Source organism: Bubalus kerabau, chromosome 5 (genome assembly GCF_029407905.1).
Source record: "Bubalus kerabau isolate K-KA32 ecotype Philippines breed swamp buffalo chromosome 5, PCC_UOA_SB_1v2, whole genome shotgun sequence".
NCBI lineage: Eukaryota > Metazoa > Chordata > Mammalia > Artiodactyla > Bovidae > Bubalus > Bubalus kerabau.
The window spans coordinates 9,959,608-9,972,038 of record NC_073628.1 but is presented as its reverse complement, the minus strand read 5'-3'; the positions used below and the strand labels follow the sequence as shown (position 1 = coordinate 9,972,038).

Sequence of the window (12,431 nt, the reverse complement as noted above, 5' to 3'; positions counted from 1 at the left end):
GGGAGAGGAATGAAGGGGAAGGGCAGAGGGTGAGCTTTTTCATGGCCTCGGCTCTCCTTTGGTACCTCTTCTATTTCTTCAGATCTTGGTTTCTGTTTTCTTCCAAATACACAGCTGTCTTGACTTCCAGCCCAGGTGGGAGAGGGAGAAAGAACTTAACTTCCTTCAGGTCCTCTCTGAAAATAACCCAGCTGGTGCTGCTTAGGAACAAGAAGTTCCTGAGAATGCTGGCACCTTGTGGTGTTGATGTCTGGCTGAACCTTGTCTTACTCTCAATTCAGGGTCCTCTGTGGGGAGAAGTTGGGTGGTCTTCAAGGTCTTTGGAATACTTGGGCTACCTGATGCAAAGAGCCGACTCACTGGAAAACTCTGATGCTGGGAAAGATTGAAGACAGGAGGAGAAGGGGCGACAGAGGATGAGATGGTTGGGTGGCATCACTAACTAAGTGGACATGAGTTTGAGCTAAAGGTAGTGAAGGACAGGGGAGCCTGGCATGCTGCAGTCCATGGGGTCTTAAAGAGTCAGATGACTGAGCAACTGAACAACAACACGCAAGTCCAAGGTGCCCTGGCCATATGCCAACAAGGCCTCGGCAGTACCAGCTGCCTCCAAGGCCTAGCACTGCGAAGCGACAGGGAGGTAAGGGAACTCTGGCACCTGGAGGGGGACACTGGACTAATCTGCAGGAGGCCCTGCAAAGTGGGGAACAGTCTGGCCGGGGCACCTTCTGATCTGTAGTGAGAAGATGGATGCCTCCAACAGAGGCCCAGCCCCTGCATGTTGTCAGTCCCAAGATTATCCATCAGTCTCTTCTGGATGTCAGATTCCTAGCTGCCCGACATCCTGGCGCCAGAAAGTGGGGGCGGGGTAGGGTAAAATGGGAAATGTCAGCAATTCTCCTGTCCAAACAGATTCATCATAAAATATGAAGAAGACTAGATTAGGGTTAATTCACTAAAGTTAATGAAGCACACTATTATATGGGCACTCAGTAAATAGTTGCTGCATGATGAATTGAACTACACTCAAGATATCTTGAAAGAGTGGGAGTAAGCTCTGCGGGAAAGCAGGGGTCCAGTGCCAAGTCCCAGAGGCCTGAGAAGACAAGGCCTGGTGGGGGAAAGGGCCGAGTTGGGTTTTCAGTTCACGTGGCTTGGGCAAATGGAAGATGGTGTCCCGGGAAGTCACAAACCTTCCGAGTGGGCGAAGAAGAGCCTTGGAACCCCAGCAGTTCTGGATATCCGCTTTAGCCCATTTAGGCGGAGGCAGGAGGGACCAGCGCGGGGGCCGGGGGAGGGACAGATTGCAGACTCCGCCCGCCTAAAGGTGGCTCAGTGCTCAGCTTTCTGAATGTCCGAACGTTAGGACTAGACGGTTCTAGATGAGGAAATGGACCAGGGGGATTGAACCACGCAGCCATCGGAGTTGAGTTCCCAACGTTACTCCCTCGGCCGCCGCCCACCCTTTCAGTCCCTGAAAGAGCAACCCAGGAGGTTCCACTTTAAGGGACAAGCTAGGGCGGGCCGGGGCGGGGCTCCCCTACTCAGGCCTCTAGGCCGCGCCCGCCGCGCCGCAGACTGGGTCGGGGAACCTAAGCGGAGGCACGGAAGCCTGGGAGTCTGTTCTGGGGCCAGGAGATCCGGGCAGGTGTCCAGCCAACAGCTGACCGCAGACTGCGTCTTGTCTCCGTTTCCGCAGGCACCATGAGCCAGGACACAGAGGTGGACATGAAGGAAGTGGAACTGAACGAGCTGGAACCCGAGAAGCAGCCGATGAACGCGGCGTCTGGGGCGGCGATGGCCGTGGTCGTGGCGGGCGGCACCGAGAAGAATGGTCTGGTTAAGATCAAGGTGGCTGACGACGAGGCGGACGCGGCGGCCGAGGCCAAGTTCACGGGCCTGTCTAAAGAGGAACTGCTGAAGGTGGCGGGCAGCCCCGCCTGGGTACGCACCCGCTGGGCGCTGCTGCTGCTCTTCTGGCTCGGCTGGCTGGGCATGCTGGCCGGCGCCGTGGTCATCATCGTGCAGGCGCCACGCTGCCGCGAGCTGCCAGAGCAGAGATGGTGGCACAAGGGCGCCCTCTACCGCATTGGAGACCTTCGGGCCTTCCTGGGCCAAGAGGCAGGCAACCTAGCGGGTGAGTCCGGGCGCCCCCATCTCCCTCCCCGCGCGTCCCCACCTCCCACCCCATGGGCCCTTGGTTTAAATGGTCGCCAACTTCGATCTCTGTTCCCAGATTGACTCAGACGGTTCTCTACCCTACTCGGTACTGGCGACCGCTCCCCGAGACGTAGCCCCTCCTTGCTTTCTTTGAAGGAAGCTGCCCCCCCACTTGCTCTTTCCTGAGGGTGGCTGACTCAGCATGCTCTCCTCCCCTTCCCGGCGCCCGTAGCCTGTCGCAGCGTGTTTCTGAAGCAACTTGCTAGCCGCCTTACATCAGCGTCTCAGTCTGGTGATCTAGCCTTATAGGGGCGATCAGGGGCCTCCGCGAGGCCTCACTGTAACTTTGCTTCTCCATTTCAGACCTAAAGGAGCGGCTCGATTACTTAAGCACCCTGAAGGTGAAGGGTTTTGTGTTGGGCCCAATTCATAAGAACCAGGAGGATGACCTCACAGAGACCAACTTGGAACAAATCGACCCCATTTTTGGCTCCAAGGAAGATTTTGAGAGTCTCCTGCACTCGGCCAAGAAGAAGAGTGGGTGTCCTAGAACTGGCAAGGCAGCAGCTAGAGAGGACTTGGGCGTCTGGCCAGGGGAAAGTCCGGAGAGGATTTTTGTCTGTTTGATTGCTGACTGGCTCACAGTTTTCCTAGGGCAGGTCCGGGGGTGTTTGTTAGGCTTCAACTTAAAGTGGATTTGTCAGGTGGTTCAGAGACTTTGTATACTTGGATATACAGTTATTTAGCTTCAGGGCTTCAGGGCCCTTATTTGCAAAATGTAGGCTTTTGCTAAATCAGTGGTTTTAAAACTTAAGAGTAGATCCTTTGGAGAAAGAAAAATTAAAATCTTGTCTTACTTTGAAAAAAGTTCACTTTGGGAATGAGGGGGCCAGGGCTTCATAGCTCAGCCTTCTCGGTTACACTACTCCCTCCCAATACCGCCCCCCGCCCCCCATACTTGCTCATATCTTTGTTTCAATGAAATGAGTTACACCAGGGTTCAAATCTAAACTTTTGTACCAGTACATAGGGAGTATTCTACCGACTTGTATTTGTTGACTTCTTCCTTTTCCCTTCTCCCAAAGTCTTTCTATCAACCACCTCTTCCTCTTTTGTTCTAGGCATCCGGGTCATCCTGGACCTCACTCCCAACTACAAGGGCCAGAACCCTTGGTTTCAATCCATTCAGATTGACACTGTGGCCATCAAAATGAAGGTGAGTGTGTTGGTGCTGACGGCAGGTGGGAGCCGGATGCTGGGGCTGTTTGGCCCTTTCATAGTGAGTTCTATAAACATAGCCTGGCACCACCTGAGGGGCCCCTGGCTGTTTGTAGCCCAGCAGGGACACTCTTCCCACAGGCAGAAGGATAGGCAAGCAGTGCATCCCTATTTTTGTTTGTTCTTTTCTGAAAGACCACTTGTTTCCCTGACTTTGAGGGTGACAGTGCCAGGATGGAATTTTTCAGATGTGAATTTTCTTCCTTTTGGCAGAGGAAGCCCTTTCTCTGTGGGAATCCTGTCCTGTCTGGTTTCCCATTTCTTATTTGATGTGTTATGGAAGGCAGCCCAGTCTGAAATTGTAAGCATTGGGGTCTTCCTATGTGTCCGGGAATATGCCGAGTATTTTTATATACCTTCTTTAATCCTCTATAACCAAACAAGGTTCCTACTCATATCCCAAGTCTGTAAGTGAGGAAGCTAAGGTTCAGAGGGGCTTTAATATGCCCTGGGATTGAAGGTGCCAACTAATCTTAAATCTCAAATCTGCCTTCTCTGAAGGTATAAGGCTCAAACTCCATACCCTGAAGACTGGGAGTGGGGTTTTGAAAGTCATCCCAGCTCCTAATGCCTGGGTTCTAGGGCACTGACCAGTTCAGAAGGGGTAGAACAAAACTGGAGGCAGACTCTGACCCTCTGCTGGCAGCCAGGATTCTGAGGTAGAATTCTGTACTCCCAGCATTTCAATTGACCTTTGGGGTCATTTGGTTCATTCCTTGCCACTTGCTAGAAGACCCTTTAAAAGTTACTAAGAAGAGAACATTTTTAGATGTTAAGGCGCAAAGTGTGGTAGCCTCAGATGAAGATGGAGACCAGAAGAGAGAAGACAGGGAGCAGAGAGAGAACCCAGAAGAGAGGGCAGGGGGAGTGGGGGCCTGTGTCACGTGCCGCAGGAATGCCAGGGCTTCAAGCCTGGGCCTATTCTGCAGAGCTGGCTTCTCTTTTCAAATCTTTGGGTAAACTGCCCTGGGGCTGTGCTTTGAATTTCAGGCTTTTATCCTGAGTCTTGCTCTGAATGGCTCTTTTACTTAGACCCTCCCCAGGCTCCAAGAAACTGGGAGAGGAGTAAGTATACTCATCTTGGGATCTTGGTTAGCATTTTAGGTCCCTTCACTGTTGCTCTCCGATTGTGGCCTTGGGCATGCCTCCTTGCTTCTCTGACATTGTTTCCTTATCTGTAAAATGAGTATATCAACATTCTACATATGCTAAGTGTTGAAGGAAGTTAACATTTAGTGTATAGGCCTTTTCTGTAGGTGTTAAAGGTAAAGTTTTGTGATTTACCATGGGGAGGAGTAGAGAAGAGCACTATATCACTAAGGATTAGTGATGGGTTGGAATGGAAGGGGAACTGAAGGCTAAAGGTTTATAGTAGACGCAAGGAAGTGAGACTGTTCAAGGCAAGTGCCTCTCCTGAGGTCACGGGGAAGTATAGGGTAGGAAGATTTAGTGTGGGCTGGAATCTTCTGAGCCTTTGCATCAGCAGTGATGGCTTTCCTCTGTACTTCTGCCTTTCTCCTGATAGGAAGCTCTGAGGTTTTGGCTGCAGACCGGTGTGGACGGGTTTCAGGTCCGGGACGTGCAGAATCTGACAGTGAGTACCCTTTCTATGTGAGAACAGAAGCCTTGCCAGGGCCCGATAGCCTTCCCTTCCTCATGACTCTGCTCTTTTCCTTTTAGAATCCGTCTTCATTCTTAGCTGAGTGGCAGAACATCACTAAGAGCGTCAGTGATGATCGGTGGGTGCCAAACCCCAGCTTCCCCAATTCAGCTCCACTCTGGGAATTCCCCCCAGTGGAGTATGAGCCCCAGGAAAGGGCAGAGTTCCTAGCCCAGAGAACCTTCTTCGCCTCCATTCTCCTTTCTTGTCCAGTACTAACGTCAACTCCCGCTCTGTTCTGTGTAGGCTCTTGATTGCAGGCACAGACTCCTCCGACCTTCAGCAGATCCTGAGGCTACTTGAACCCACCAAGGACCTGTTGTTGACTAGCTCTTACCTGTCACACTCCAGCTTAACTGGGAATCATACAAATTTCCTGGTTACCCAATATCTGGACGCCTTTGGCAGCAACTGGTGCAGCTGGAGTGTGAGTACCACAGTGGTGGGAGAGGGGGCAGGATGCCTTTTGGAAGAGAGGGTATTGGGAAGTGGAGGCAGAAGTGGGCTCTGGGGCTCACGAGTGTGTCCATTCCTGCAGGTGTCTCAGGCGGGGCTCCTGACTTCCTTTGTGTCACCCCAACTCCTCCGACTCTACCAGCTGCTGCTCTTCACCCTGCCGGGGACCCCAGTGTTCAGCTATGGAGACGAGATTGGCCTGGAGGGAGCTGGCCTTCCTGGACAGGTAATGCTTGCTGCCTGCCCAGCACAATGGGAGAGGTTGTGTTCATCCATCACAGTGGTTCTGTGGCTGGTGGCGGACAGACAATGAGCCTTGGGAAGGAAAGCTTGTTTGCTAGTCAGCCCCCTGGTCAGTCACTGTGTGGCCTTGGCAAGTTATTTTCTCTCTCTAACTCTTAATCATTTTTTCTGCTATAATTGCATTCCTTATAGAGTAGTATGGAGAAGGAAATGGCAACCCACTCCAGGATTCTTGACTGGAGAATCTCATGGACAGAGGAGCCTGGTGGGCTATAGTCCATGGGGTCACAAAGAGTTGGACACGACTGAGCGACTAACACATGCAGAGAGTAGTTATGACTGAAACAAGGCATATTTAAAATGCAGTGCCTGCTCCCTGGTAGGAGTTCAGTACAGTAGCTGTTACTTAGTAATTTGTTCATTCACTGGACACTGGCTACTCTTGGTTAGGCCCTGTGCTGTCCAGGAACTCAGAGCTTTGTAGGGGACCAGATACACACAGTGAGAGCCGAGGTAGGGTAAGACCATGAAGGCGCCCACTTGGCTTTAGCCACAAGGTTGGAGATTGACATTGAGCTGATATTTATAAAACCCGTGTATGCGTATGCTAAGTTGCTTTAGTCATGTCTGACTCTACAACCCTGTGTACTGTAGCCCGCCAGCCTCCTCTGTCCATAGCGATTCTCCAGGCAAGAATACTGGAGTGGGTTGCTGTGCCCTCCTCCAGGGGATCTTCCCGACCCAGGAATTGAACCTTCATCTCTTATGTCTCCTGCATTATCAGGCAGGTTCTTTACCACTAGTGCCACCTGGGAGCCCCATTTATAAAACCCATTTTTCACTTATTCCACAAAACTGACAGAGTAGTTTCTGTGTGCTTTGCACAGAGGATACAGCAGTACACCAAAGAGCTGGAGGTGGTGAAATTAGATGGTGAGCACATGTAATAAGGATGCCCGGTGCTGACATGTGCTTTGCAAAAGAAAGCAGGGTCCAGGGCTTTGAGAGCAGGGGATACAGTCGATTTTATATCAAGTGGCCTCAGAAAACCTGAGGGAGGTCCATGAGTAGGGATCAGAGCGCAATGAGGGACTGGCCTATGGCTATCTGGAAGACGCGCCCTCCAGGCTGAGGGGACAGTGTGCGAGGCCCTGAGGTAGAGGAGGTTATAAATCTGGAAATGAGGGGAGGAGTTGGAGAGCAGTTAGGTTTTTTTCAGTCCTCTTTTGCCTGGTTTTCAGCCTGTGAAGGCCCCGGTCATGCTGTGGGATGAATCCAGCTTTCCCAACACCTCAGCATCTATAAACATCAGCATGACTGTGAAGGTAAGTGTTTTCCACAGGCAGGGCCTAATTGTCAAGGGGTGGGGGCCGGCGGCTGGTAGGACTTTGTGCCCCGGGGAGCCCTTCTTCCCTGTCTGAAGTATCTTTATCACTTTATCACCGTTTGCAGGGCCAGAGTGAGGACCCTAAATCCCTCCTCTCCCTTTTCCGCTGGCTGAGTGATCAGCGGGGTAAGGAACGCTCCCTGCTGCATGGAGACTTCTACGATCTCTCTTCGGGGCCTGACCTCTTCTCCTACATCCGCCAGTGGGACCAGAACGAGCGTTTCCTCGTAGTGCTCAACTTTGGGGATGTGGGCCAACTGGCCAGGCTGCGGGCCTCCAGCCTGCCCACCGGCACCAGCTTGCCAGCCAGGGTGGATCTGCTGCTCAGCACCCAGCCAGGCCGTGAGGAGGGCACCTCCCTTGAGCTGGAGCACCTGAACCTACAACCTCATGAGGGGCTGCTGCTCCGCTTCCCCTACGTGGCCTGACCTGGGCCCACTACCCTTCCCCCCATCCCCTGGCCCTTTGGGTTCTGATTTCTCTCTCTTCTTTTTTTTAAACTGTTACAGATGAACCCCCAAATAGGGTGTTTTCTGGTTTCAAATAAAAGTCACTCCTGCCTGGTGAGGCCATGTCTTCTTTCCACCTGCTGTCAATGCAGGAATTTCTCTCTCCTTCCCCTTTCCCCCGCTGGACCCCCTCACAGTGATCAGGACCAGAGCGGAAGGCGCCTGCCGAAGTCAGAGCAGCCAGGAGGTGTCAGGCCGGACTAGCACCCTACCTCCTCCCCGAGCCTGGACAAGGTTCAAGACCTCTCCTGGAGGTCTTGGCTCTTGCTGACTCTTTCTTTTTTCTTTTTAACCTCCCTCAACAGTAGTTTCCAGCCAAGCATGGTCACTTTTCCTGTTTTGCAGACTTGGCCTTTCTGGGAGAAAAGGTGGGTGTGGGGTGGCCTGTTTTCTACAAGTACTGCAGATTCTTCATTCAACAAGGATTTATTGTGCACTCAGCATGTGCCAGAAACTGTTTTAGCTCCTGGGTTTATAGGAGGAAACAGTGCAAAGATCCCTGTCTGCTCAGGGCTTATCCTCTAGTGAGGAGACAGAGAAGAAATGAGATGCGTTAAGTTTAGAGTTTGGTGGACGTGGTGATGGTGTTCAGAGAGGAAAAAGTAGAGCAGACAAAGAGGTATGTGGGCATGGAGGGAGTTTGGGGTGGGGGTTAGAGGAGGCCTCACCAGGGAGGTGGCATTGAATCAAAGGTCTGAAATCTGGGAGGGAATTTACTTGCTAGATGTCTGGGAAGGAGAATTCCAGTGCCCGGGGTGGAATGAGGAATGAGGAGAGGACCAGGGATGAAGTGTGGTTGGCAAGGGGTGGGCAGATGATGAAGGTCATAGTAAGGGGCCAGGGAGCAAGGAGTTGGCAAACTGCACCACCGGAAGTTGCAGTCCCCGTAATACTTCCCTCATTTCAGACATCAGCTGTGAGTTCTGAGTCCCTGTGACCATCCTTAGTGGGTTATTTTCTAGAAAGACAGAACTGAGAAGCACCAAGATTACAGATTTACTCCAGAGAAAGGACACACATTCAAAAACCAAGGACACAAGCCCGGGCTCATCTGGGATTGGCTGATCTGGCATCCAAACATGAAGGGTCATCTGGTGGTCCTTTCCCAGTTGAAAGGAGTCCAGTGGAGCCCTGAACACAGACCTTCTGACCAACTCACACACAGAGTATGGCCGAGCAGAGATGCTCACCTGACCCTTTACTGTCCAGAGTTAATTCTTGAGGCTTAATCACAGAGGCCCATGTAGCTAATGTTCGTTCTCCAGCCCCTTCTGCAGGTTCTGGCTAATACCTTTAGTCTCCAGCCCCTCCAGAGGCCCTGTTTCACAATGCCCTTGTCATAAAATCACATCTGAAGTCCCCAGACTAACAAAGACTCCTATCAGGACATTCCAGAGGCCTAGAGATCACCTCCCAGTAGCTGAGGGCAAAGTCTAGACTTCAGAGATGATTGATAGGCAGTGCTGGGATCCTGCAGGTAGATCCACAGGACTTGGGGTCCTAATGATTCTTAGAAAGTGAAGTCACTCAGTCGTGTCCAACTCTGCGACCCCATGGACTAGCCTGCCAGGTTTCTCCATCCATGGGATTCTCCAGGCAAGAGTACTGGAGTGGGTTGCCATTTTTTAGGTTGGCTTCATAGCCTCAGGTTGAGCTTGGCCCTCCTGGTTTTCTTATGGAAAATAATACTGATAACTGTAGGACAGGGCCTGTGTGTCTGAGTGTCTTGATGTAAGGGACAGATTGAAAGATTTGTTGTTTAGTCGCTAAGTTGTGTCCAACTCTGCAACCCCTGACTGAAGCCCACCAGGCTCCCCTGTCCATGGGATTCTCCAGGCAAGAGGTAGACTGCCATTCTTTTTCTAGGGGATATTCTGCACTGGGAGGGAGATTCTTTACCACTGAGTCAACCAGGGAAGCCTGATCAAAAGATTAGATGCCCCAAATTAAGGTCCAGTCCTTGTCTGCTGACCTTTGGCCTGGGCTGTGGAGGAAGGCGTGCACTAGGCACGGACTCTGAGACTTCAGTTCCTGAGAAGACACACCCTGCAGCCTGCCAGCTGTAACTCCCTTCTGCCCAGGATTTCCCTCCCCACCCCCACAGGCCCTCCCCGTTTTGGGCCACATCTAAGCGGAGCCTCTTCTCTTCCTGAGGCTTTTCACTCTTCTCTTCTCGGTCCTTTCCTAGGGTCCCAGCTCCAGCCCTTCCTTTCCCTATCTTCCTCGGACCCCGGGCCTCTCCTCTGGCTTACAGTTTGTACCATCACGATTGTGTGCTTTGCAACTTACTGTGGACTTACCAGTTAAAATTGTGGTAAAATATACATAGTATAAAACTACCATTTTAGCCATTTTTAGGCGAACAGCTCAGTGGTCTCCAGTACATTCACAGCTCTGTGCACCCATCACCACCTTCCATCTGCAGAACTTTTTCATCACGCCAAACTGAGGCTATCCATTAAGGAATAACTCCCCTGACATTCATTTTAATAATTTACTTATTTATTTTCCACTTTCGGTTGTGCTGGGTCTGCACTGCTGCACTCAGGCTGTCTCTAGTTACGGTGCATGGTGTGGGCTTCTCATTTTGGTGGCTCCTCTTGTTGCGGAGCATGGGCTGTAGGGCAGGCGGGTTTCAATAGCTGTGGTACACAGGCTTAGTTGCCCCGGGGCATGAGGAATTTCCTTGCACCAGGGAGTGAACCTGTGTTCCTGGGTTGGCAGGTGGATTCTTTACCACTGGACCATCAGGGAGGTCCCCAACATTCATTTTTATTTTTATTTTCCAACATTCATTTTTAAAACAAAATGAATAAACCAAAAGTTAAATACAGACATTGGAATTTCCACTGGTGCTAACATTGGAATTTCCACTGGTGCTATGTAATAATCCTGGTAATGCTCTGACCTCTGTGCTGTGGAGGAACAGTTGAGAACATGAACTTGCAGACCCTCTGAGATCTGCAAGAGCTGTGCCATTGTGGGCCTCTCCCTCACTGTCCATAGGAAGGGAGGAAGGAAACAGACAGGCACATTCACAGAGGCTGTCTCAGACCTGCAGCTATCCTTCAAAGAAGGAATTCTCATCTATTATCTATTATCACAGATGAGAAAAGTGGCCAGGATCTCTCTCCCCAGGGCAGTCTGAGCTGACAGCAAGACTCACCTGACAGGAGGACAGAGGGCCACGGGCATGTGGCTCCCACAGAAAGGCACCTCTGCTATTTATACAACAAACGGTTTTTTTTTTTTTTAATTAAAAAAAAAATTATTTAGCTGCACTGGGTCTTAGTTGCAGCATGCGGGATCTAGTTCCCTGACCAGGAATTGAACCTGGGTCCCCTGCATTGGGAACTTGGAGTCTTAGCCACTGGATCACCAGGGAAGTCCTCAACAGTGTTTGAGTCACCCTTCTGTTCCTGGTACCATCCTCATTTCTGAATTCATGATGAACAAGAATCTGCTCCTAGTATGGTTTCCAGTTTCCAGAGGACCAAATGTTGGCCTTCTGAGCACTGAAGTCCACCTCTTTAAGAGTTAAACACACTTGTATTTAAATGAGATAATCAGTTAACTAAGATTTCACTTTCTTTTTTCCTTTTTGAGCCAGTGTGATATATCTGTGAGGACTGTGGGGACCTTATTTACAGAGTAAGGAATATTATTCTGTTATTGATTCCTTCTAGTGTATTATTCATTGCTGTCCCTTAGTTCTTGTAGTTCTTTGGTAAACATTTCTTGCACCTTCTCCATTGTTTTCCCAAGATTCTGGATCATCTTTACTATCTTTATTCTCACTTTTTTTTTCTGAAAGTTTGTGTATCTCCATTTAGTTGTTTTTCTGGGGTTTTATCTTGTCCCTTCATCTAGGACATTACTTTCTGCTTTTTCATCCTGATTAACTTTCTGCAATGTGGTTTTTGTTCTAGCCAATAGTGGTTCTTCTCGCTTCTTCTGTCTGCCCTCTGATGGAAGAGGCTAAGAAGCTTGTGTAAGCTTCCTGGTGGGAGGGACTGGTGGTGGGAAAAACCTGGGTCTTGCTCTGGTGTGAAGAAAAGTGAAAGTGAAGTTGCTCAGTCGTGTCTGACTCTTTACAACCCCATGGACTGTAGCCTACTAGGGTCCTCAGTCCATGGAATTTTCCAGGCAAGAATACTGGAGTGGATTGCCATTTCCTTCTCCAGGGGATCTTCCTGACCCAGGGATCGAACCCAGGTCTCCTGCATTGCAGGCAGACGCTTTACCATCTGAGCCACCGGGGAAGCCCGATTAAGCTTTAATCAATTATCTGCTGATGGGTGGGGTTGTGCTCCTTCCCTGGTAGTTGTTTAGCCTGAGGCAACCCAGCCCTGGGATCTATGGGCTCTATGGTTGGCTTAATGGCGACCTCCAAGATGGCTTATGCAAAGGGGCCTCGTCCAGGACTGCTGCTGTCAGGGGCCCCATCCCCACTGTGAGCCCCTCCCGACCCACGCCTCCACAGGACACCCTCCAACACTAGCAGGTAGTTTTGGTTCAGTCTCCTGTGGGGTCACTGCTCCTTTCCTCTGGGTCTTGGTGCGAGCAAGATTTCATTTGTGCCCTCCAAGACTAGAGTTGGCTTCCCTCGGTCCTGCGGAAGTCGTATAATCAAATCCTGCTGGCCTTCAAGGTCAGATTCCTTGGGGGTCCCAGTCCCTTTGTCAGATCCCCAGACTGGGGAGCCTGATGTGGGGCTCAGAACCTTCACAACAGTGGG

The 12,431-nt window shown here is 50.9% G+C and overlaps 2 protein-coding genes across 2 annotated transcripts in view; one reads left to right on the top strand and one right to left on the bottom strand.

Annotated features, from left to right (window-relative positions):
- SLC3A2 (solute carrier family 3 member 2) overlaps positions 1-7,749 on the top strand; it is a 39,810-nt gene extending 32,061 nt beyond the window's left edge. The window contains exons 2-10 of the mRNA XM_055581008.1: positions 1,700-2,137; positions 2,524-2,697; positions 3,282-3,376; positions 4,964-5,032; positions 5,119-5,177; positions 5,345-5,525; positions 5,637-5,780; positions 7,039-7,122; positions 7,250-7,749. Coding sequence (XP_055436983.1) covers positions 1,700-2,137; positions 2,524-2,697; positions 3,282-3,376; positions 4,964-5,032; positions 5,119-5,177; positions 5,345-5,525; positions 5,637-5,780; positions 7,039-7,122; positions 7,250-7,612 — 1,607 coding nt within the window. The 3' untranslated portion in view covers positions 7,613-7,749. The remainder of the gene's footprint in view (positions 1-1,699; positions 2,138-2,523; positions 2,698-3,281; positions 3,377-4,963; positions 5,033-5,118; positions 5,178-5,344; positions 5,526-5,636; positions 5,781-7,038; positions 7,123-7,249) is intronic.
- Positions 1-12,431, bottom strand: part of NXF1 (nuclear RNA export factor 1) — a 160,259-nt gene that overhangs the window by 90,879 nt on the left and 56,949 nt on the right. The window lies entirely within an intron of this gene.